The sequence below is a fragment of the Neovison vison genome, chromosome 11, assembly GCF_020171115.1.
Source record: "Neovison vison isolate M4711 chromosome 11, ASM_NN_V1, whole genome shotgun sequence".
NCBI lineage: Eukaryota > Metazoa > Chordata > Mammalia > Carnivora > Mustelidae > Neogale > Neogale vison.
The window spans coordinates 122379362-122406041 of NC_058101.1; the positions used below are offsets into that span (position 1 = coordinate 122379362).

General features: G+C 37.6%; 1 protein-coding gene across 5 annotated transcripts in view; it reads left to right on the forward strand.

The window, feature by feature from the left end:
- WDFY3 (WD repeat and FYVE domain containing 3) overlaps positions 1-26680 on the forward strand; it is a 276729-nt gene that overhangs the window by 209766 nt on the left and 40283 nt on the right. For 4 of the 5 annotated variants that reach the window (XM_044224616.1, XM_044224613.1, XM_044224614.1 and 1 more), the window contains 12 exons: positions 132-231; positions 2336-2496; positions 3792-4021; positions 5092-5201; positions 6765-6947; positions 7813-7970; positions 9073-9150; positions 10580-10807; positions 17533-17586; positions 20177-20345; positions 23683-23846; positions 26233-26381. In XM_044224616.1, the coding sequence (XP_044080551.1) occupies positions 132-231; positions 2336-2496; positions 3792-4021; positions 5092-5201; positions 6765-6947; positions 7813-7970; positions 9073-9150; positions 10580-10807; positions 17533-17586; positions 20177-20345; positions 23683-23846; positions 26233-26381 (1784 nt within the window). The remainder of the gene's footprint in view (positions 1-131; positions 232-2335; positions 2497-3791; positions 4022-5091; positions 5202-6764; positions 6948-7812; positions 7971-9072; positions 9151-10579; positions 10808-17532; positions 17587-20176; positions 20346-23682; positions 23847-26232; positions 26382-26680) is intronic. The other variant, XM_044224612.1, reaches the window with a different exon arrangement.

Below are 26680 nucleotides of genomic sequence, written 5' to 3' on the forward strand. Positions count from 1 at the left end.
CATTTCTCGTTTTATTATTTACCAATAGGTTTTTCTTTTATATAACTATGTAAACATGATAATATAACTATGCTTGAGCTCTTATCTTTGTTTAGTTGATTTTGTTTCTAATTCTAAATTTCATTGATTAGGCTTCTCCTGAAAGATCTACAAGAACTCAGCAAAAAGAATTCCAGACTTATATTTTGGATAGTGTGATGGACCATTTGCTTGCAGCTGATGTCTTATTGGGTAATACTTTGTTTTATTTTCACTTTATCACAGTACCTAGAATCACTCTTCTCTGTCTAAATTCCTAGTGTATCTCCTTTTTAACTTCATCTTTTCTTTTCTGTGCATTTTTCCTTCATATTGGTATTTTTCTGTAGTGAGTAAGAGGCCTGTCCAGATCTTTCCTTTGAATCTGGGATAAAGAGTCAACAACAGGAAATACTTAAGTTGCTTGTCCACATCTGTACACTCAGGTGGCAGGAAGAGGACAAGTAAAGAGAAACAATGTTTTAAAAACCATAATATGTAAATGGATTACATTTCTATGAATGTCTGATACTTTTAAAAAGTAATTTATTGTGATATACTCGTAAGTAAACAAATTACAAACATAAAGCTCCGTGAATGACCACCCAGACATCATGCCTATGTAAGGCCACAGAGAAATGCATTTCAGGCTCCCCCACTTCCCTCCTGCCCTGACCTCGTTACTGCTCACGGAATCACTGTCCCGAGATCTAAAACAACAGGTTTGTTTGGCATGCTTTTGAACTTTACAAATGGAATTATATAACATGTATTTGTTGCAGTCTAGCTCCTCACACTCAATATATTTGTGAGATGTTTCCATGTTGTTGCCTGTAGCAAGAGTCCATTTATTTTCATCACTATGTAGTCTGTTATAAGAATAAATAAAATGTGTCCAATTTGTTGTGATGGGACATTCAGTAGTTTCTAGGTTGAGACAATTAGAAATAAAGCTGCTATAAATATTCTTGTTCATATGGGCCACATATGTATATAATATTTATATATAGTTATTAGATATATGCCCACGAGTAGAATTGTTCTTTGTAAGGGAAAGGGAGAGAGAACAGGCTGCACATCCAGTGCAGAGCTGGACACAGAGCCCAACGCAGGGCTCCGTGTGGGGCTCGATCTCATGATCCTGAGATCATGACCTGAGCTGAAATCAAGAGTCCGACATTTAACTGACTGAGCCACCCAGGCACCCCTATGTTGTTCTCTAGGATGGCTTCCAGAACGTAAATTCAAAACACATTAAGATGTTTTTTCTGTATGTCCCTATCCGGTTACAATAAAAATACAAAACTTGATAAATTTATAGTGGAGCTAACATTTATATATAAAAAATGATAGAATTTAAAGGAGAAGGAAAAGTAACGGTTTAACATATTGGCTACTTGAGTGCCAAGTAATAATATTAATCAAAGAACTTCCATCCTATTAAATTATTATTATTTTTTTTTTTTTTGCTAAGTAAGTCTGCCAAGAAGTCTTTAGTATTGGCTTAACATGTAACTCTCAAAGCATGCTGTCAAGTCAAACTTTGTGTTTGTTTTTATCACTTAAGAATCTTACTTGCACAGTCTCCGTCTTACTATATAAAGATACAAAATGAAGAGTTTTACATAATGGAGTAATTTAGAGTTAGGTAGGAAGAATATACTCAATGGGGCTCCAGAATTTCTAGAAAGGAGGGTCTTATGGAGGGCATTTTGGTTAGGGGGATTAGTCTTGAAGTAGTGTGTACACAGCAAACACACCGAAGGCACTTGGGAACCTTCTTGAGGAGAAACAGGACTGAAGGTAATCATGGAGGGAAGGAGAGGTGCCCCATGGCCCCACCAGCACTGACTGTAGTTTCATTTTCACAGTTGTTCTGGTCCTCTCCTATATGACTTCATTGCACTTGAAGGTATATTCAGAACAGAGTTGTGTCTGATGGTGTGTTCTACCTGTTATTAGTTGCGCAGAATCAATTCAAAGCTAAGAACCTGACAGCTTTTTTTCTCAGAGATCCTCTGTCGCTGTCAGTTTAAGTTGAGGAACTGTTTGCTTATCACAGACAGTCTCAAGCAATATGAGACTTCACACTCTCAATCCATTAACTCTCTTGTCCTGCAGAAATTATTTCTTTCAACATTTATCAGGATTATCGGCCATAAATATTTTCTTAATGTAGTACATAAGAGCCTAGTTGTCCTCTTTCTAAGTGTAGTAGATAAACTCATTTTGCATTAGCCTCATTTTTGGAGGATCTGGTCTTGTGCTGGTTGATAGCAGTTTTCTTTTATTTATTTTTCCCTCGGCTCAAATTTAGGGGAAGATGCATCTCTGCCTATTACCAGTGGAGGAAGCTACCAGGTATTGGTGAACAATGTGTTTTATTTCACACAACGTGTGGTGGACAAACTTTGGCAAGGCATGTTCAACAAAGAATCTAAACTTCTTATAGATTTTATAATTCAACTAATTGCACAGGTAATCTATTGTCACTGTTGGTTTTAGAGTACATGTTTTTCCTTGAAAAACTTTTCCTAATGTGTCAAAATTATTGGAAATAAATGTAACTAATAAGATAATGTTAATATTTAATACAAAGCTCAGTTTATTAAAAGTGAATAAAAACTGTACACTTGTAACCCTTCTCCCCCATCCATAGCTTTGTGCCAACTTGTCCCTTGTAAAGTTGCCTGGTTCTCTCAAGCTGTGGGCTCTCACTGACCTCCCCACTGCTGTTGCTTTCTGCTACCCAGATACCTGGATAGCTTCCTTTTGGTTTAAATACCTTAAGCTGATACAATTTGATAGGGCTTTTTTCATTACACTATGATACAGTTATGTGTAAAGGTTTACAGAGCAAGAAGAGTTGATAGTAAAAGAATTTTTTCTTCTTGTAATAAAATTTTCACAACGTTCATCGTAGGTCTTTGAAGGTGTCATTTAGTGAGTGTGTGTGTGCTTGCATGTGTGTGAGTGTGCGGTACCTTTGACCAAAGAATGTGGACCTGGTTTGCCACAAGTGCTTAATCTTATTCAACAGGTACTGCAGAAACTAGGAAATGCTGTTATCATGTGTTATTAGCATACAATGCATAGGTTCTTTATCTAAGAATTTTTTTTAAGAGCTAAATTTGTATTTAAGCCAAAGAGAAAAGTTTATAAGTGAGGAAACGAGACTAGACCATCAGAAGAAGTATTTTACTAAGCTTTTAGGTTATTTGTTCTCGCCAGTCATTTTGAGTATAGATCATTCTTACAGACAAGTTGTAGTAGGAGGTTCTCCCTGGACAGCACTTCCTCACATGCTCAGACAGGCCACTCCTCTCTGCTCTGCGTGTCTTTTTTTTTTTTTTTTTTTTTAAAGATTTTATGTATTTTATTTGACAGACATCACAAGTAGATGGAGAGGCAGGCAGAGAGAGAGAGGGAAGCAGGCTCCCCGCTGAGCAGAGAGCCCGATGCAGGACTCGATCCCAGGGCCCTAAGATCATGACCTGAGCCGAAGGCAGCGGCTCAACCCACTGAGCCACCCAGGCGCCCCTGCTCTGCGTGTCTTAACGGCTCTCCTCACTGGGGCATGAGGCTCTCAGCTCATCAAGTTACACTTATGTGTCTCGGGTTCCGATCCTCTTCACAGCTTTTTGGTTTTTAACTTAGCACCCTATACTGAGCATGGCCACTGGTACATAGTAGACCTAATGTGATGTGTGAATGTGAAGCAGACCATTTATTTTTGTCCGTTTTACTAAGTGTAGTTGCTTTCCCATCTTTAGTCCAAACGAAGATCCCAGGGATTGTCACTCGATGCGGTGTATCACTGCCTCAACAGGACCATCTTGTACCAGTTCTCACGGGCACACAAAACCGTTCCGCAGCAGGTGGCTCTCCTAGATTCACTCCGGGTGCTGACGGTCAACAGGAACCTCATCCTGGGGCCCGGGAACCACGACCAAGAATTCATTAGCTGCCTGGCTCACTGCCTTATTAACCTGCATGTTGGGAGGTAACTTTTTCACATTCAGTTTGCTGCATGAATTTGTCTTTTATATTTTTCCACCAAAATTCTTTGCTCTACTTTTTTGATAGTAACATTTCTTTTTCCTCTTAATCTCGGTTTTAAAACGTCACAGAAAATAGAAAAGATAAGGGTTACATTTGTGCACTGAGATTGTGAGCTCTTTTTCCTTTAATTTTCTATGTCTTTAAGTTGAGCATTCATCACCTTATGTCACATATGGAGTTTAAAAATAAAATACACATTGTTGGAGGTTAAGAGGGATAAACAAAAAAGAATGTAATGAATAAATGCAGTTCTCTGCATGAAGTGGGTGAAATTAGGATTTTTCCAATGATTGCTTTGATAGATTCTTATTTAGTGTCTGGACATTGAATTAGGCACTGGGATGAGATGTGGCAGGGTCTTGGAACGTGCAGTCTAGGAGGGGAGACAGACAGTCAGGTGTGCCAAGTGCTCTGCTGGAAGCATGGTGCTTTGGGAGCTTGGAACAGGTGCCCCGAATGGGAAGAAGACACCGGCTGAGTTACAACCTGAGCATGCTTGAGGTGGTTAGCCCTCCACTGAGGATGAGAAAGAGTGATGTGGGAACAGAGAGCCATCTGTGTGAGTTCCCCGGGGAAGGAAAGAATATAGCACTTAGGGGAAACTGCAAGTATCTCCCTGCAACTGAGTGAAGGGTGGTGGGATGAGAGACTGTGGGGGAGGTGGCGCAGAGGCCCATGAGGAAAATGTTCTTAGGAACTTTTGGTAATTTTAAGGTAAAAATGTTAATAGTAAACCAAAAAGCACCTTAAATATTAAGACGCCCATCTTGATGCTGTTGTTTAGTTTCATTACATTTGTCCAGGTGGATTTGTGAGATCACCCTATGAAATGGCATGTTCCTGATGAAGTAGTAGTTCTGTGTTGTGCATCTGCTGAGTATCTGTCTGCCAGTTTGGGAACTTGGTGATAGAGCCAGCATTTGCTTGTGTCTGCAGGGTTATACTTAGTCATTATAGCTTTCAGCTACAGTCATTTCCTTCATAGAGTTTAAACTGACTGGAATTTTTCAGCAACGTGGACGGATTCGGACTGGAAGCAGAAGCCCGCATGACTACATGGCACATTATGATCCCCTCTGACATTGAACCAGATGGTGGTTACAGCCAAGATATTAGTGAAGGTAATTACCTCGACTTGTTTTCTTCCTTTTTTCTCCCAACTCTCCCCATTGCCAAACAGAATTGTTTTTTAAGAGACAGAGATGAGCATAGGAATAGGGAAGGGGAGAGGGAGAGAGAATCTTAAGCAGGCTCCATGCCCAGTGCAGAGCTGGACCCAGGGCTCGATCTCATGACCCTGAGATCCTGACTCAAGCTAAAATTAAGAGTTGGACGTTTAACCGACTGAGCTACCCAAGCACCCCTCATTTCCAATTTTTAAGATAGACTCTGTCCCCTCTCAAAAACCTCACCTCAGATACTGCCAGTATTGGCAACCGGTGCTCCAATAGGTCCCTCCTGAACATACGCCAATATGCCCACCATCGTAAACCAGCCCACCAGCTGGAGTTCTCCTTATGTTGCTAGCCCCTAACATGTCATGGTAACACTGGGAGATTTGATGATACTAACATTTGCACAAATAGTAGTATCAATATTAATGTGGCATTTACCATTAAGAGAGCTGCCTGTTGGTAGTGTTAGATAGGTCTCATTAGAGGTGCAAATATTACTAGAGACAGGTCATCACTACTACCGTTTTTATTCTCTTTTATTCATTTTCTCTTTTAATATAGTTTTCCCAATGCTTTTTATAAGTATTATGCATTAAAATCTTCACAGTGGATTCATTTCTAATTTGCACATTGGTCAAAAAGTCATAACTGTAAAAGTATTTGTCTCCACAGCCATACATTGTGGTAGTTTTGCATATGATTTTATCCTTTGGAAGTACACCACTTGTTCTTTCCTTCATTTAAGCATTAATTTATTCTCTGTCCTTCACTAATACATTGTGAAGCCCAGACACTGAGAACATCCCCCAAGGAACTGACAACCCAGAACACTGTTTCTCAAAGCAAAGTGCTCAGACCAATAACATCAGCATCATTTGGGAACTTGTTAGAAAAGCACATGCTCTGGCCCCACTCATATCTACTGAATCACAAACTCTGTGGGTGGAGACCAGCAATCTGAACAGGTGTCCAGGTGACTCTGATGCTTGCTGAAGATCGGTCTAGAGCAGGAGTCAGACCAATTAGCAAGGAGTCCAAAGCAAGATGGAGTTTAATAGTAAATGTTCTTTTAAAAATACTTGTTTCTTGCCTATTGCAAAATATTAAAGAACAACTAACTTAATCTTGAACTTATTTTAAATAGTCAGATGTAAACTTACTTTTAAATGGGCAAGGTTCTTATACAGAAGAGCTAGACAATGAAATGTGTATGTAATTTCCAGTTTTATAAATAAAAAATGCAATCTCCTGCATACAGATGAAGTGTTGGTTTTTGGGGTTTTTTTTTTTTTTTTTTTTTTTAAGTTCTTCAAGTAACCAACCACATTTTTGGTTATCTGAGCTTAATTTGGTTATTGAACTTAATACTATCTGAAGCTTTTTTTTTTTTTTTTTGAAAATTAAGTACTGTAGATGAGATTCTTAGATGAAAGGCATGAAGAAAATTATTGCCTTTATATTGTGTTTTTGATAAATTGTGTTTTTGTTGTTGTTGATTTCATTTCCTAGGGCGTCAGCTTCTCATAAAAGCTGTCAACAGAGTTTGGACTGAATTAATTCATAGTAAGAAGCAAGCCTTGGAGGAACTTTTCAAAGTCACCCTACCTGTGAATGAAAGGGGTCACGTGGACATAGCTGTAGCAAGGCCGCTCATTGAAGAAGCTGGTTTAAAGTGCTGGCAGAATCATTTGGGTAAGAGAGGCCTCAAAGATCATGTGACTAACAGATTTACATGCATCTGAGTCTGTGGGTGCACTTTAGATACATAATTAAAAACTTCCCCAGAGGATGTCATGACGGCAGCAGAAGTGAAAAGCAACACTCATTCTAGAATGACTATGTTGAGATTTGGCATTTCTTCTCAGATTTTTCTTTTTTAATCTAAAATATGTTACACGTCTGGCATCTATGAATTTGGAAGATAATGCATTGCTCACAGATGCAGTCCCTGGTCACCATCTTGGTTATGAATCCATAATCCGTTCTCTGTAATTCTGAAATTCAAAAAGCCCTAAAAACCTAAGGTTTTTTCATGAATTTGGTGCCCAAAAATCACTTGTTGAAAAACCTAATCTATATTTATCCTACTTACTGTAAATATTCACACATTTTGCTGCAGAAATATTACCTGTTCAGTTATGGTTTACTGCCATTGACCCTCAGTATTATATACTATACAGTTATGTACCATATCACCTTATAAAATCCAAAACCTTCTAAATTCCTGAGTATATACAGCACCAAATATTTTAGATGGGGAGTTGTGAATTGTTATTAACTTAGAAACTGAACAGTTAAAATAAGTTTGCGTTTACTGTAGAGCTGTGAAGTTTCAAACACATCAGTTCAGCTAGTATAATAATTGCCAAGCAGATAATGCTAGTACAAGATCACCAGCAAGTAAATGTGAAATATCTAAGAGAATGTCTGTGTCTATAATGTAAACTGCTTTTGATGACTACAGAATTGTGATGTGTATCCTGGATGCAGAAATGTTAAAAGTAAGACAAATAAATACATGGAGAAATTTTAAAGTAATCTAATTTTGATTTCATAGCCCATGAAAAGAAATGCATAAGTCGAGGAGAAGCTTTAGTGCCCACCACACAATCCAAATTGTCCCGTGTCAGCAGTGGCTTTGGTCTTTCCAAGTTAACAGGATCAAGAAGGAATCGAAAGGAAAGTGGTCTTAATAAACACAGTCTTTCCACCCAGGTACATTGTTTGGTTTCATCGATATATTATTAGAAATCTTTATTTCAAGATTTACTTGTAGTGTTTTATATAACACACTTAACCTGTATAAGCACATGATTTGAAGTGGAACTTTTCTGCATTTTTGCTTTTAGAAGAGATAAAAAAATAACCCAGGTAATGGAAACTTCTCCCAATTTATTATGACGAAATTGCATTGTGAGTCTTGTGTATGCAGACCCACTTCATAACTGGACAGGAGATTCAGATTATTGATTCGTGACCATACAGTGGGTTATTTTTTTCCCCCAGTTTTTTCAAACTTTCAATAATTTTGTTGCTAACCAGTATATAAATTTTAAAGCAGTACCAGCATAAAATGGTTTTTTTATTTTTATAATTTTGTCATATATATTGTGATTGATTTTTTAAAACTCATCTACCTCCATTAATTTCTCCCCCATCATACTTCCTTTGCCATCCTGGAATCTTAGTGGCAGCAGTGAGAAGGGTCTGAGAGAAACTGTATATCATTCATTCCCTATGTCAGGTTGGATTCCCTAGGAAGCACACTGAGAGGGTGTTTGGTGCAGGATGATTTTTACAGGCGCCCTTGTGGTCTGTATTTGTGAAGGGTAAGAAAGGAAGCAGGATTGGTCACAGGGAAATACCAGGTTACAAGGCAGGTCTAGGCTCAACTGACCTAAGTGGAACTTTGGGGCCAAAATGGCCTTTCATAGTTGACATGTGCTGAGCTGAAATGGCTGAACCTGTTTAACTCCAAATCATCCAGCCATTGGGTTTGGGGTTTCCTGGCCGTTCTCTGCATCTGAGTTGATCCCCAGTGGTGCTGATGGCACTCTCAGAAGCTGTGGGAGCCAGCCCATTCTGGAAGGAGCATAGAGATGGGGGAGAAAGCATGTGGATCTCTGTCCAGCACAAAAGCCTCCTCTAGATTCATCACATAATTAATCTTTAGGAGTTTTTTGTTTTGTTTGTTTTATCTTATAGTTGTATCTTTAATGAAATTTTAATAAATTTACTTGGCATTACTTTAAGGCTAGTTAACATTTTTCTAGGAAAATCCATGAAACACTAAGACTCTTTTTCCATCCATTGTTAGGAGATTTCTCAGTGGATGTTTACACATATTGCTGTTGTCCGTGACTTAGTAGAGACACAATATAAGGAATATCAGGAGGTAAGAATTCATAACCACAATAAAGGTTTCTTTTGAGAAAGAACTCTCTCATGATACTTTTTTACCGCTTTTAAGAGTAAGTTGCTGAACTGCATTCATCGTCAGAAGATGTTTTTAATTATTGCTGCCAATGGCTACTTTGGTCACTAGTTTTAAGATAGAAAAATCTGAACTTCCTAGAGGCAGATGGCATTTAAAAAACAACAAACTGAAAATCAGTACAACCGAATTCCATCGACATTAACTACTGACATACATACTGCATGGGTTGTTCCTAATAAATATTAAAATAGAAAATCCCTCTCTTTTGGACTTAACAAGGAGACTGTGAAAATATGCATCCAAGTCTCTGAAAGTCTCTCAAAATTAAAAAAAATTAAATCTAAATAATTTTTTATTATAGGCACTGGGTGTTTATGTTGGTAAGAAATAAATTCAGTGAAATCCTCTTGGTGAATTCATTATTATCCTAAATATTTTATTTCCAAAGTGGCTGATTTAGATCTATTGAAGGTTTCTGAATGATTAACTGCTAATATTTTATGGGCATACACTAGCTAGTTGTTATAGGGGATTCACCTCCTTCCCTCTCCCCCCGAACATGTAAGTACTACTGTGATATCATGTAATTTCAAGATTATTCATTCAGTAATATTCACTATATAAAGAGATTTTATTCTTAGATTGATATTATATACTTATGTTCTATGAAACATTAGATAAGGTAGTCCAATTTATAATCATCTGCTAAATTGCTGTACATCTTGATAAATAGCCAGGAGTTGTACCAGTTCATAAATTTTCATTTTAGTAAAATGGTTTAGATCTATCCCAGTAATCAGTTGAAAATGGTTTTTCTTTCATTTTTATATGAACATCAAGTACTTTATCAGAGCTGCATGTTTATATTCTTTACCTAAAATCCTGGCAAATGTTACCAAGCTGACGAGTAAGCCAGTACACTGGCAGTATTTCTTGTTCTGATTGACTAGATCTTCTCCTGTGCATGTTCAAGTACTTGTTTTGTGACTGGGGATGGGAGGGAGAGAGTCATCCTTAAATTACCATGTTTATCTATTGACTTACACTGGACTAAGCATTGCAGTGTATGTTCATAAGTAATATTTCCAGGTCCTTGCTTCAGTGTCCTTTGTTCAAGTGTACCGCACCCTTGCCCTTGTACCTGTCATTTATTTGGTGTTAAGCACTTGGGCCCCCACAAAAAATCACACCTTCTCACAGAATTCGTAGGCCCCTGTAACCATAAATAAATATAATTTTACTTTTATAATATTGACTGAAATGATATGACTGAAATGATATGCACTCGTTTTGTTTGCAAATATTAACTTGGCTTTAAGTTATTTGTAGACTTTTGATTATTCCTCCTCCTTTTGCTTGAAAAACAACCTGGACTCCCTCCCCTTAGCGTCAGCAAAATGCCCTGAAGTACGTGACAGAAGAGTGGTGCCAAATCGAGTACGAACTGTTGCGGGAGCGAGGGTTGTGGGGCCCCCCCATCGGCTCCCATCTAGACAAATGGATGTTGGAGATGACAGAAGGGCCCTGCAGAATGAGGAAAAAAATGGTGCGAAATGATATGTTTTATAACCATTACCCTTACGTGCCAGAGATGGAGCAAGAGGCAAATGTGGCGGTGAGTATGCGGAATTGAATGTTTGTGATGGCTCTTTAGCGGTCTCTTCCTCTTGGCAGGCATCTTTCTTTTAGGTCAGTTACTGAAAGTATCTAAGTTAGCAAACTCATTAAGCTGTATTCAGTTCATCAGGCAGGGTGGCGGTGGTGGTGGGAGGCAGCGATGACGCGGCGGGGAGACATCAAGAGAAGGGCTAGAGCTTCAAGCCTGTGGAGCCACGCGACCACAGTGGAGCCCAGGCTCTGCCCCTTCACTCGCTGGGTGGCCCGGGACAGGCCACTGGGCCACTTTAGGTTCCTGTTCCCTCCTGCCTAACGGGGAGAAAAAGACAGCTCTGTCTCAAAAGCTGTTAGGATTAGATTGGTTAACATTAGTAAAGCACTTACATGGTGCTTATTTTGTGCCAGACGCTGCTGTAAGTGAAGTTAAGTAAATAGATATTGGCATAAGCAGTGTTCTTGGAAGAAACACAGAAGAGAGCTAAAGAATAATCGCCTGAGTATGTGGATCTTTCTCTGTGTGTTAAGAAACGTCTTCACTGATTCCACAGGTTTAAAGCACAGCATTTGCCAATAAGTTTCCTTTATTCAGATAAGTCCCCCTTCCCCAAAGTCTTAATTCAGACTTGCACATGACCAAGATCTAAGTTGCTGATGGTCTAGGAATCGTGTTTTTAAGTTTAGGAAGATAGACTCTGCCAATAAAGCCACTACAAGTTCAAAAGAGAAAACACAAGAGTATAAAACTCTGCCGAATTTAATTCTGAACATCCTCATAATATTTCTAAGTAGTAATTCAACTCTTCGGTGTCCAATAATAATCCTCTGCCTCCAAAATGAAGATTACTTTTGTCCTTAGAAAACTCATGTTTGTCGTAGAATCACAGCTTTGGGAGTTCAAAGGGGGTCTCACTGGTCATCTCATCCAGCCTCCTATTACTATCATTTTAATGTTTAATTAGTTACAGAGACATTATTGATGAAGTATTTTACATTGTTTTTTGTACCTTGTGTTTGAAATGCAGTCTGTATTTCACAGTAACAGCACGTCTCCGTCCCGACTGGCCACATTTCACATGGGTAGTGGCTGCTATATTGAACCAGGACAGTTCTAGAGAATCCTTGATTCTTAGACCACTGTGTTGTGACTTTTTAAAAATCTGTACTCCTTCTTGATAAATGAAACTCTTTCGTCTTCCTTGAACATCATTTAGATTTTTTTGAGGCATCAGTTAAATTTTTTTTAATTAGTATTATAACTTTTAAAAAATGTAGTCTAGAGAAATATATTCTAAGATTCTCCTCCTTCCCAAGCATCTGACCAACTATGCTTCATGAAGACAGGAAGGTGACTGAGTATCTCTCAAGGTAGTATATCCCACGCTTAGTTTCACTTTAGTGTTCAGCTGCCTCTAAAATCAATCCAGTAGAAACTCCTAAACCCACTTGGAAACCTGGATCACTGCACAGAATCATCTGCTGAAGAAGGCCTGTCCTTGGATGTTTGGTTAATAGGATTTTAGGATCTGTGAGGTCATAAAGTTTGAACTTTTTAGTGTTTGAACCCTTGCCCGCTGTAGAAGTTTTATAATACTTCATTTAAAAACTTTCTTTCAAACCCTTCTTGGGTTTTAAATACTTTCACATTCTTGACTTCATATTTGATTTTGTCAACAATGGAAGAAACGGAGATTTATAAAAGAGGCTTGGAACATGGATCTTCTAATAAATAGTTTGGATTCTATGATGTGAGGGCAGTTTGCATTGTTCTGTGTCTCGTCTCTTTCTGCCAGAACCCTGGCTGTATTTACTTTGTGGTCAGTGATTTCACTTCTGTCCTGATACTTCTTTGAGTATCGATCTTAGAGCTGCTAATACATAGTTATCTAAGATTTTTCACAATAGCTTCCTAAGTTTCACTTTGCTCAAAGCTATTCCATTCTGTCCAGAACGCCATACATGGTACAACTCTAACTCAAAGCACCATAATTTCTAGTACTACTGCACTATGGAAAAAAAAATTAATCCACCCATACCTTGCAGCCTCTACTAGTGCCTGCCTTTGTTAGAGTAAACCAGCAGGGCAGTCTCTAATTCTTAACCTTTTTTTCCCCCAAATAAATACTTTAAGCCGATAACAATTTGATAAAATATTTCTTATTGAGTCAGCAATCATATAAATTGAATCCATTCAAGAATACTAAAATATAAGATGAATATATATGCTCTCCTAGAAATGTGACCAACTCACTATTTTTATTTAACTGAGGCATACACTTTTGAGTGTTTTTATTTAACTGAGGCATATTTTTTACTTATATAACTATAATATTTTTATATTGTTTATTCCTTTTTTTATAACCGTGCCATTCACTTTATAAAAGTATATTTAAACTTCTGTATCAGATAAAAACAAAATAACCTATTTGGGGTTCACACTTACAACCTTAGTATTATTAGCATTTTACATAAGCAAAAGCATTCAGCAGCCTGAAAAATCTAAACAGACAGTCTCAGAAATAAGTGTGTACCATATGGAGCTTATTTTTTAACCAGATGGGTTACATATTGGGAAATACAAGGCAGTCAAGAAATGCTGGAGATACATTAACAAAAAAGGAAAGAGGGGGTGGGAAGGGGAGACAGTTACAGAATGTGGACTTTATGTGGCTTAGTTCATGCACGAGTCAAGGTTGATGTTCTGTGATGAAATTTTCTGGATGACTAATTATTTTGGTCTTGCCAGTTCAGAATACTTTTAATTTGACATGCCATTAAACGTCCACTTTTATTTTGTGGATTATGCACTCTGGCAATGTTGACCATAAAGAAAATTCCCCAAAGTAGAAGCAACTGCTCTCCTACTGACTTCTTTCATCACATCAAACAAGAAGAGCAGATACAAAGCACAATGAGTGTGATGCTAACACTGTTTTCCTGATTTTACAGATGAGGAATCAAAACCTAGAGAAAGGTCCAGGAGCAGCTTCTAAGTAGCAGAGTATGATATAATGAGTATATAGGATGAGAGTTCCTTAGCAGTTGAATCACTTTTGGAAAAGAAGCGATTCCAGCCTTTGGTGGTTTTGTGACCTTATTGGTGGACAGTGAGTTTCTTCCAGACAGAAAGAAACAATATACTAGGTGTTGTCTCTGTAATGCTAACAGATTATTAAGAACTTAATAAATGTTGAGTGAATGGACTACCAGCACTCTTTCTCCTGAAGTTATAGACTTTTTTCATTGCTTTCCCATTTAGCATTCTGTAGAATTTTCCTAATTCTGAAATTTTTCCACTAAATGGGACTAGAGCCAAATTACAAAATTTGGTCCTAAAGTTTGTAACTTGGCAGAGGGCTCTACAAGAAAAAGGGCATAAATTTATGAATATGAAATTACCCAGGCGCCTCTTTCCAGGGTTTTGAAAGGATCCCATGGGAAGTGAAGGCTATTGAAGTTTAAGCTTTATTAACTCTATAGAAAATCTACCTCTATCCCAAACAGTATTCCACATTGCCTCCCAGTTCTTCCATTTCCATTCTCATAAATGTGTTGCCTTCCTTGCCTGCATGTTTATAAAATAGAGTCAGTACTTTTTGCAATGTATGAGGTATGTGCCAACCTAAAAATTACTTTGGAAGCCTCTTCTTGCTAGGTAAAGCAGACTTTATCTGAGCAAGGTCAATTGACTAATCTTTTGCCTTTGTAAGAATAATACTGTTCTAAGTGGCATTTAAATTTTTAGTTCTTTTGATTAAAGAATATAGTGATGATTAAATTTTTTTTCTTGTTTTAAAATCTTTGATGTGTTAGAAATGAATTAACTGACTTTTTTTCCCTCTAGTCATTCAAGTTTTATTTCCTAAACCTTGATATTGTTACACATTGTATACAGGATAGCTTACTTGCTCTAAGTTTTGAACTTCGTTTCTTGATTTTTTTTAAAAAAGATTTTATTTATTTTTTTGACAGAGATCACAAGTAGGCAGAGAAGCAGGCAGAGAGGGGGAAGCAGGCTCCCACTGAGCAGAGAGCCCGATGTGGGGCTTGATCCCAGAACCCTGGGATCACGACCAGAGCTGAAGACCAAGGCTTAAACCACTGAGCCGCTCAGGCACCCCTGTTTCTTGATTTTTAAATTGGATGTTTATAGAATATAGAATGTTCTTTTAGAGTCTCATTTGCCTCGGACTTAAGAGTTTTCACAGTTTATCTACTAAAATTATTTTAATAAAAGTAAGAGTAATAATTTTTGTCATGAGAATAATTAGGTACATATGGAAACATCTATTCTCACATGAAAATGATTCCTCTCTGTACAGTGACTTTCCTTGGGGTTAATTTCCATAACTAAAACAGCTATGCTAAATTGCACCGTAATTTTATATTTTAACTGGTAATGTCAGTTGTAGTTATTGTTAAGGTGTGAGCCGCCTCAAGAATGATGAAAATATAAAATCCAGTGGCTTTTAAACAGTTGTCTCATTGCTATGAATCCTATGGAAGAATGAGATTCCATATTTTTCCATTAAAAAAAATCTTATTTAGATACAAAAACCAGGTTTTAATTTTGTGACCCCCCCCCTTATTTTCATGACTTTATTTTCATGGAGTAATAATCTCAAACAAATTTACTATTGTTTGCAAATACATTGGGGTTAAGACCGTACTGTGTCTACCTTTTAATTTTGGGCTGCTTAGGACAAAAGAGTAATTGACTTGCTTGGAGTTTCCTTTTCTAATTAAGGGAGTCTCCTGTGGCTGCCTCCACATACATTTTTTATGTAATATAGAGATGTCACAGGACTCTTAGAATCTAAGCAGCTCATTCAGGAAATTCCATTGCCAACATTATAGAAAAATTTGAAGAAAAATGAGTAAAGAATTATTTTCTAGAAATTCTGACTTTGAAAATTTAAGATTTCTATGTGAACATAATTACAATAATTAGTTTAAAAATTTTAAGTTGGGACGCCTGGGTGGCTCAGTTGGTTGGGCAGCTGCCTTCGGCTCAGGTCATGATCCCGGCGTCTTGGGATCAAGTCCCACATCCGGCTCCTTGCTTGGCGGGGAGCCTGCTTCTCCCTCTGCCTCTGCCTGCCATTCTGTCTGCCTGTGCTCGCTCTCTCCCCCTCTCTCTCTCTGATAAATAAATAAAATCTTTAAAAAAAAAATTTAAGTAAAAGAGAGCAATGATAATACCAAAGTTATTGTTATAGCATATCTCTATACTATGGGTTGAATGCTTTGCCTTGTAGCAAAATAAGAGCCTTAGTCAGTGAATCAGTGAGTAAGTATGTATTAAACTAGCACTGTGCTGTATGCTGCATGTCAGACCCTGCCCACATTCTGGTTGAAGGTAAATAGTGGACATTAAAATTGCATTCGACAATAGTAATGGGTCCATTTTGCTATATTGGTCTATCACGCATCCAACAATCTATTTTGGAGTTAGTTTCTTTTTTTAATGAATTCCAGAGAAAGTTGCAGAATCAGTACCCTTCACTCCTTAACACTTCGACATATCATTAATTAGAGTTGAGTTTTTGTTTATAATTCTTTTTTTATTTATGTAAATTTTACATACATTGAAATACACAAATCGTAAGTGTACCATCATGTGTTCACATATGTGTATTTTATACTGGTATAGCCAAAACTCCTACCAAGAAAGAGAACATAGATGTATATTTTAAAGGTTATTCTTGATTGCAAGGTATGTTTTTAAAAGTTTGCCTTTAAAGAGAAACATTTATTAAAATATGTGAAGTATTTGAAAGGATGCCAGTAGTCCTGTGTTTGTTTAGCCCAGCAGGAAACATTTGTGAAATCATTTTGTCGATGCATGTTTACTGTGGGGAAAAGTACTAAATGTCATCTCCAGATAAAACTGTGAGAAGGAAGAAAAATTGGAAGTAGTTCTTGGGTGTGTTATTGTCTCTATGTAGCTATCTGTGTATGTTTACATGTATAAGCCATGTACAACAGCTCAACAGAAGTTGCCTTCTCATTAACTGAGATTTTATTCTCTGAATAAAATATCAAGCTACCACTTAATATTTCAAAGTAATTTTTACAAAAACTTTTGATCTGGAGGCTGATGACCCCGTCTCCCTTCTGCTTTCAGCCCTTCTGGGGTTATGGCTATGGAAGTAGTCAAGGAAGTAGGCCATTGGGCTTTTAGGGAAGGATTTTTTTTCACTAATAAGCACCTTGTGATTTCTGTGCTACGGGGTTTTGGTAATGGTATGAACCAGCCGCTTCTGTTACAAAAGAGATGCAGGGATAAGCACAGTGAAAGGTAGGTGGAAGGCAATAGCTGGCATTAGATTCTATTATCCAGTTTTCAGTTTTTTCCTTTTGAAGCTGTATAGAGTTGCCTGTCAATCATCCATTACACTGACCACCTGTGCTGAAGTTTTGTCTGTGATTTTTAAGTTAGTCCTGTTCAGTAGCCTTGAGAAGTCTAGTGTAGTTTCTGCTTTAAAACTACTTTTGATAATAAGAAAAAATAATGACCAGTTGCTAAGTGATTATTTCAAACAACTTAGGGTATCATGTTACTTTTCTTTGAGTGTGCGCATCTTCCATATTTCATATAGTCCTCAAGAAAATTTTATTTTTGTGGTGTTATTTATGTTGCTGTGTTTTGTTTTGTTTTGGTTTGGTGGTTTTTTTTGTTTTTTTTTTTTTCTGATGTATCTGTACTTAATACCCTGTTTTCAGTCTGAGGTCCCAAGTAAACAGCCCGAGACACCTGATGATATCATTCCTCAAAAGGTAAAACACAAATTACTGTAAGATAATACAAAATACTTGCAGTTTTCTTTGTTTTGTTTTTGTTTTTTTAGTGCATGGTAGACTAGACTAACGTAAAAGATTGATGTTCAATTTGTTCTTCCTGTAAATTCCTTCGAGTTGAAAAGTTGGTGTCTTTCATGCTGAGAGATATTCTAGTCTTTCTCGGCTTTGTTCTAATTAGCTTCTTAGGGCCTGTGTGCCCCTCACTAACAGGCTGAGTGTTCACTGCTCTCACCGTAAAATGTGTATCACTTCACATATAAACTAACAAGCTCTGATGCATGTTAGTAATGGGCAGCCTGACACCCTCAACTTTTTTTTTCACTTGCTCGTTTAATTCTTCCACATACTAAACAGTGTGTATCTTGGGAATGCAAGGAGTATCCTCTCTTTTAAAAATTATTTTTTCAATTAGAAGGAACTAAAGAAAATTAAGGGCATATGTAGATCACTTTTTAAAATAGAATTTTAACTTTTTTTAATTAGTTAAAAAATTTACAATTGTTTTCTTTTTCCAGAAAGATTCAGTACATAATTCAGTTAAAAAAAAAAGTACTTCTTTAGAATGCAGAAATATACCTCCAAATATTTAGTGAAAAACACATAGTGCCAAGCTGAAGTCAGTAGTCAAGCCCCACATCTGTTAATTTGTTGTCTTGCCCATCACTAACTATGCTTTCATCATTTTAAAAATGAGCAATTTTGAGTTGAAGATAATTGCAATACCTTACATAGAAGAATTGGTTTGGTGTACAAAGTTTACTACCTTTTTTTCATTTAAAAGATATTATAATATTCTTATTAGTTCGCTCATCAGATTGGTCCTTCCATCATTGTAGTATCATTTTACCTCATTTTAATACTTTCCTATATTATATATCATTCCTGTTAGCTTGCAGCTCTCTCGATTCCCTGACTCTGGGCCTGAATTTAAAAGAAGGGCAGTGTGACTTCAGTTAGGTAGCTTTTTATCTCAAAATAGGTTCAATGTTTCAGTCTAAACATTCCAACAAGGAATATTTGTTTTCCACTTGAGTTGGAAATCGTTCGTTGAAATAAGCATTGTGGTGGATAATACATATAGACTACTTGAGTTGAAGAGTAGACCCACAGGGTATTTTTAATCAGCTGTTCTTATTCATCGGGAAGGAACAGTGAAATAATGTTTAGAAAGTGAACGTTGTTTGTTGTTTTTTGTTTTTTGTTTTAAATTTACTTATTTTAGAGAGAGAGAGAGACCATGAGTGTGAGCAAGGAGAGGGGCAGAGGAAAAAGAAGAGGGAAAAAAATCTCAAGCAGACTCCCCAATGAGCACAGAGCCTGACAGGCAGGGCTCCATCTCAAGACCCATGGAATCATAACCTGAGCCTAAACCAAGAGTTGGGCACTCACCCGACTGAGCTACCTAGAACCCCTAAAAAGGGTTCTAAAGCATATTTCAAGCCCCATCTTTTTTTAACTTTTTTTTTTTAATGAAGTGTTTATTTATTTATTTGTCAGAGAGAGCAAGCAAGTGCACATGCAGGGGAGCAGCAGGCAGAGGGAGAAGCAGGCTCCCTGCGGGGCTCCATCCCAGGACCCTGGGATCACAACCTGAGCCGAAAGCAGATGCTTAACTGACTGGGCCACCCAGGTGTCCCTAGTACTTGTTTATTTCATTATGTTATGGTTTTCGAGGGGGGGGGGAAGGTTTAGATTAGCTAGAGACTGTATTTTTAGGATAAATATTAATTCTGAAAAAGAAATGCTCTTATATCATATGCAAAAATATCAGATCTTTTCTAATATTTCTAGATAATAAATTTCTTCTTCAAGATAGACTTATATTGTTCTTAATATACTAATTTCGTTAGAAAGTTTATGGAGCATATTATTTTACACAGTAAACAACAGGAATGTTTTAGCAAATTGAAGATAACAGCTTGGAGGAGCAGGCCCAGCAGAGAGCTCCATCTGGCCTGAAGCTGGTTGATTCCATGTTGGGTCAGAACTTGGGGAAGGTCTGGGCCATTTTTGGAGTTTTAGTAAGAACTGGGAACATGGGGAAGAACAGTGCAGTTCTGAATCTTTACCTCCAGGTGTCTAAGGTAAATACTGGCACAGATGATTCCAACTAAATGGATTGCCTTTACGCCTGACTACATACTTTATTTGGAGTAGAAGCAAAGTTCCAGGCTCGGCACAAACCAGACATCCTCTTGCACCTTGATGTTCTCCAACACTGGCTGTTCCCTTTACTGTCTAGGAAGGTTTTCTAATACATCAGTGAGGCCATGTGATACTAACGTGAAAATGTTTTTTGACTACAGATGATTTATGTCTATTTCAGGAAGAAAAACTGCTAATATTGTTTTTTTATATGTATGTTTTAAGAATCAGTGCAATTTAAAAATAGAGGTACTTAACCCAAAAGTCTGTGGCTTTACTGTGTATAAACGCAGTTTGTTAAAAAAATCCCTTTGAGAAGGTAACACATAAAGAATTCGTGATACCATACCTTCCTCCGGGAAGCTTATATTTTAATTCTTGAAAATAATCATCTGAATCCTTTTGTTCTGTAATTTCTTAGAAACCTGCTCGATACAGAAGAGCCATAAGTTATGACAGTAAAGAGTACTACATGCGACTAGCCTCTGGCAATCCAGCCATTGTCCAGGATGCCATAGTGGAGAGTTCAGAAGGTGAAGCCGCTCAGCAGGAACCAGAGCACGGCGAAGACACTATCGCCAAAGTCAAAGGTCAGCCTTCCTCTTCCTTGGAAGTAAAAATCACTTTGGAGCATTTGTTAGATTTGTGTTTTCATGAAAACATGAGCTGCTGTAAAGTGTTGGGCCAACTATGTGGATAAAAGTGTCCATATGTATTTTATAATTTCACTCTCTTTAAGATTGATTTCTAGATCTGAACTAAAGGCACTGGCTCTTTACTGCCTACAAGTGATGGAATGTGCCTCTTGGCTTGATAATGTTTTTACTGCATTTGGCAGGATTCTCAGTGACTTTTTTTTAATAACTAAATAAATATTTTGTAAAAATTAAAACAACTGCTAAATGTGTTACCAGCGCATGTTAGACAACAGTTAAGAAGAGTGTTCCACATCTTTGCTTTACAGCTTAGTAAAACATACATGAGATGATGAATTCAGACTTTTTTAAGATTTTTTTTTCTTTTAATTTTTTTCAAATATTTTTATAAACATATAATATATTATTAGCCCCAGGGGTACTGTGAATCGCCAGGTTTATACACTTCACAGCACTCACCATAGCACATACCCTCCCCAGTGTCCATAACCCAACCACCCTCTCCATAGCCCCCTACCCCCAACAATCCTCAGTTTGTTTTGTGACATTGAGAGTCTCTTATTGTTTGTCTCCCTCCCGATCCCATCTTGTTTCATTTATTCTTTTCCTACCCCCCAGACCTCCCACGTTGCTTCTCTACTTCCTCACATCAGAGAGACCATAGGATAGTTGTCTTTCTCCGATTGACTTATTTCGCTCAACATAATACCCTCTAGTTCCATCCATGTCGTTGCAAATGGCAAGATTTCATTTCTTTTGATGGCTGCATAGTATTCCACTATATATATATATATATATATATATATATATATATATATATATATACATACCACATAACGATTTTATTTATTTGACAGAGAGGGGAGGAAGGCTTCCCACTGAGCAGGGAGCGGGATGCAGGGCTTGATCCCAGGACCCTGGGGTCGTGACCCGAGCCAAAGGCAGACACCAACAACTGAGCCACCCAGGCCCCCCTTTGATTCTGTACTTTTACATATGTGTGCCCTCTGCCCTCTTCCTATAGCTTCTCCGTGATGTGGAGCCTAACAAACCCCACCCAGCCTCGAAGACACTGGTCAAATATCCCATTATCCTTCTCTGAAACCTTTTCCCACCGCCCTGTTCAAAGATAGCATTTGCTCATATCATAGCAATTTCAGTGATTTTTCACTGCTTTATGTTTTCTAAATTACAAGTTTTTCAGAGGCAGAGATCATCTTTCTTCTCACTTTATGTTTTGGCACATGCCTAGCACAAAATGGGGATTCAGTCAATATTGAATAAGTAAGTCAATTGTCTTTTAACTCTTTTAAGCCTCTGATTCATGGTAAATTCAAAAGTCCTTGGTATATTCTATAAACAAAGCCTAGGAATATAAATGAAGAACTTTTTTTTTTCATTTTATTTTATTATATTTCTTTTCAGTGTCCCAAAAATTAATTGTTTATGTACCACACCCAGTGCTCCATGCAGTATGTGCCCTTCTTAAGGTCCACCACCAGGCTCACCCAACCCCCCAGCCCCCTCCCCTCCAAATTACTTTCAGATCCCATCGATTAAAAAATTGATAGTATATGATGACAACATGTCAACAAAAGACACCATCAAAAATTGTGATCCATTTATCTTATTATTATAATTTTCCTTTTCTGTCTCATGGTGACTAACTTATTAACCATTTCATTATCAATCTAATATTTTCATAGAATCCTTGAAACTTTTAGTAGTTGAGTAGTTGTATAGTTGAGTGGGTTTGTAGTCTTCTAGCTTTCTTGACATTGTACCAGCAAGTAAAGGTATAATTCACAGTCAGATGACTTGTGTTTGGGTCATAAGCACTTCAGTTGTCTTGGCCCCATTTTCCTAATGTCTACTGACACAAACCCACAAATTTGGTGTCACTACTATGCTGTGTAAGGTGTTATGCTAGACATAGAATTGGAAGTTTTGATTTACTAAAAATAATGCAATGATAGGGGTTCCTGGCTGGCTCCCCAGTGTCCATAACCCAGTAAACGTATGACTCTTAATCTGGGGGTTGTGAGTTCAAGCCTCACACTGGGCATCGAGCTTACTTTAAAAAAAAAAAAAAGGATAATGTACCTGTGCGCTTTTTCCCCTTGTGGATATTCCCGGCAGGACTTGATGTCTCTTGATTATTTATTATACTCTTTCATATGTGAAAAGAAGGTTCTTTCAAGGCAAAGCAGAACTTCTGGTAACTCATGTTCAAAGGATAAGATACTATGAGTTATGCTTCTTTCAAAATTCTTAGAGCAACTATCATTGGTAGGTGTGACAGGATGTTTTTTGGAACAACTAGAGAATATTAATTAAATGTGGCATTTAGAATGTATTTTGAATGCTGCTTATTTTGTCTCCTCCTGTGATTATTAATAAAGTTATCAAAATGTAGACAGTAGAGTATTTCCTTAATCTGCAAGTTGAATGATCTATCCTGTATTTTAAGGAGTTCTATTCCTGGGTACCTGGATGGCTCAGTGGGTTAAGCCGCTGCCTTCGGCTCAGGTCATGATCTCAGAGTCTTGGGATCAAGTTCCGCATCAGGCTCTCTGCTCAGCAGGGAGCCTGCTTCCCTCTCTCTCTGCCTGCCTCTCTGCCTGCTTGTCATCTCTCTCTGTCAAATAAATAAATAAAATCTTAAAAAAAAAACACTTAAAAAAAATAAAGAGTTCTATTCTTTATGACATGATGATTTGATCACCTTCATGCATCTAAGACTGACTATACTGTTGCTTATGACATAAGTCTTGAAATAGTCCTCATGGGCCCTCCAAGTAGGTGGGATCTCTTATAATCATATTTATAACTTTCTGTCTTTAATTTTGGTTCTGATAGTGATTGATTATTTGTGGTGTTCACTCAATGACACCTATCCCTAAGCAGTACTGTTCTTACCATTAATTATGCTAAGCTCTGTTTATCATCTGACACTTACTTAGCATTTACTATTAAACATGATGGTAAGCATGAATAACTCATTAAGTCCTCCCCAATCCTCTAAGATAAACAGTGTTTTTGTTCCAGTTTTATAGATGAGAAAACAAGTTCAGAGAGGCAGATAATTGTCCTGGGTCACACAAGTGTTTAACTCTAGAACCTTTGTCATTCAGCACTGCACTGTGCTGCCTACCTGTACCTTCCAGAGTTATCTCAATTTGGAAATGTGTAGGAGGGACTGCAGGAACCCAAACTGCTTCCCAAATGGCCCTTATGAGGTCACATGGCTCTCATGCTTATGATCCTGTAGGTCTGGTCAAGCCTCCTCTGAAACGGTCTCGGTCTGCACCTGATGGAGGAGATGAGGAGAGCCAGGAGCAACTACAAGACCAGATTGCCGAAGGCAGCTCAATAGAGGAGGAGGAGAAAACGGATAATGCCACCCTACTCCGCCTCCTGGAGGAAGGAGAAAAGGTACTGTGCTTCTAAAAAGTAAGGACTCCGTGGAAGTAATGCGTTTGCATTTCACAACACTAACTGATGGGATATTTACCAGGTGGCCCAAGATATATATTTTACCCTCTCTAATGACATACAGTGCAAATAGTAAGTAACCATTTGGATTCAGTACTCTACCTCTTCCATTTTCAGGGTTTTCTGACCTGTCTGAACACACTAGACAGCCTAGAGCTTCATGAGATATAGTGTTAGTACTTGATAGCTGGTTCACTCTATCCCTGTGCCCTTTATTAGACCGTATTTCTTGCCATCATTCTCTATTTCAAACCCATGCACACAGCGCAGTCATTCATCTACCCTTGTGCTAGTTTTCTGCACTTCCATAGCTCCTCTGGTCATCGACAAGCAGCTTCAGGCCATCTATGCTGTCATCCTCAGGCTTGTATTTAAGCCCCTGTTCTCCTGCACTCACAGAAGACTACCCTACCTTCCTCTTTGCCTCCGGACCTCCTATCCTCTGCCCGCCCGTTTGGGCTCACATCATTGGCTCTTATAAACCGAGGCCCCTACAGCACTGTGTGCCCCGCAGTTCACTACATCCATAATGCTGTTCCTTTTCTCTGCTTTACTCACTGTATTTTCTGTCAAAATGCCGCTCTCTGCATCGCTTGTGTAATCTCTATCCCAGGAACTCCTACTGGGTACAGTTTCACTTCTCCAGATCTCTTCTGATAACTCATGTTCAAAGGATAAGATACTATGATTTATGCTTTTTCAAAGCATATATGCATGCATTTCAAAGATCTACTCCAGATCTCTTGAGTAGATAAAAGGATAAATAAATGAAGGAAGGAATTAATGTGTTGTAGCACCTTTTTTAAAGGATTTTTTTTTTTGCCTCTTGTATTATGTCTTAGTGTAACCCTTGAAATCTTACCCATGAAGATATAGTCAGAAATTAGGGCTTAATTTAAAAATTCTGTTTGACTATAAAACATAATTAATCTTGAATGGAAAAATTTTTTTAAATCATATAATTATAGAAGTTCATTAGGTCTGAAGGAAACACAAAAGAGGCTCCTTGGGAATGTTCTGTTTCTTAGTCTGAATGCTGGCTGCATCATATTTTTAGCATTTGAAAATTCAGTCCATGCACTTTATACTACAATGGAGTAGTATATATGACTATATACAATGTAGTATATACATTGTATATACAGTGTAGTATATGCTACATTTTATATACTACAATGATTTCTTAAAGTATGTTTTTCTGTAACATTCTACCTTTTTTTTATTCAAGTAATTCAGATGTGATGAAAATTGACTACATTTGCAATTTTACTGTTTTCTAATGCTGCCATTTTTTTAAATTTTTAATCTCATGAGTACAGATTTTGCTCTAATTGCTTTAAGTTTGAATAGTGCAGGAAGTGTATTCAGACTGACATTTATTTGACATTTGTTTGGCTCTAGTTTAGTTGCTGATATTTTTTCCTTGACTCATGTCGAACTGAGTTTAAGCAAAAAATCGTTTATAAGCAAGAAAGAACTGAATCCTGCCTGTTGGAAAGAGAACAATACTTACATTGAGAGACTTAGCAACTCTTTCTTCCTACGAGGAAAATACAACTTCTGCCAAATTAGGCTTTTTACAATGGCATAGCAGTCTGCCAGGCAAGCAGGAGCCCAGGTTGGGAGCAAAGAGGGACAAATGCCGTAGTCCCCACCCAGGAGCTGCTGTGGAAAAAGATAAAATTGAGCTGTGTGGAAGGGACGATAGCCAACAGCTTCTAACACGCTTACATATATGATCTCAATAACTCTCACAACAAACCATTGTATATCTGAAATTCACAAACAGACACAGAGGCCCAGAAAATTAAGAAATTTGGCTAAATCCATAACTAAGTGACAGGATTGGGAATTCACTCAGGTTTGTTAGACTCAGCAGACCTGACTGTTTTCATTCTTGTCTCACAAGGGGCACAATCCTAAGCCCCTTACATACACACTTCAATTCTTTTTTTTTCCTGCCCTGTTGATTGTATCCGTCTCCTTCCTTATCTAACACGTTCATCGCCTCTGGAACCTAGTACACACGTCCCTGGCACACAGCTAGTAATGTGAAAAGTGGGAGAAGTGGGTTAGATAGGTAAAAGCACAGGCTGGTGTATGGATGTGAGTAAAATGGTTGTCTGCTTTTACTGGACTCAACTGCAAATCAGATGTCAGTTTTAGCTGATTCTTTTTTAACATGCTTAAACTCAGGTTTCCTGTTCAGGGGATGTTTTGCCCATTAAAACCATATTTAAAAACATTTTGTTTCCATTATATCAAAAAAGAAACTATCAGTTTTTTGGTTAACTCTGTTAATAAACATTTATGGTTTTTTTCATAGATTCAGCACATGTACCGCTGTGCTCGAGTCCAGGGGCTGGATACCAGTGAGGGGCTACTTCTTTTTGGTAAAGAGCATTTTTATGTGATTGATGGATTTACAATGACAGCAACCAGGGAAATAAGAGATATTGAAACCTTACCTCCAAAGTAAGTAAATGAATGAGGAGACACAACGTGTAGCTGTCTTGAAAACAGCAGTCTATTTACCTAGTTTTGTTTTAATCCAAAAATCGTGTTTTAAGTAATGTTATCTTTCAGTTTGTGTGTCATTAAGTATTCACAAGAGTAATAGTTATTTCAAGGTAAGAAAATATTTGCCTTATTTATCAAAATGAGAAACAAAATTTTTTGTTCTGCATTAACAGTGCCAGACACCAAGTTCCTTATAATCTGTGTATTTTATAAACTTACTCAGAACTTTTAAATTTTAGTACAAACACAATTGT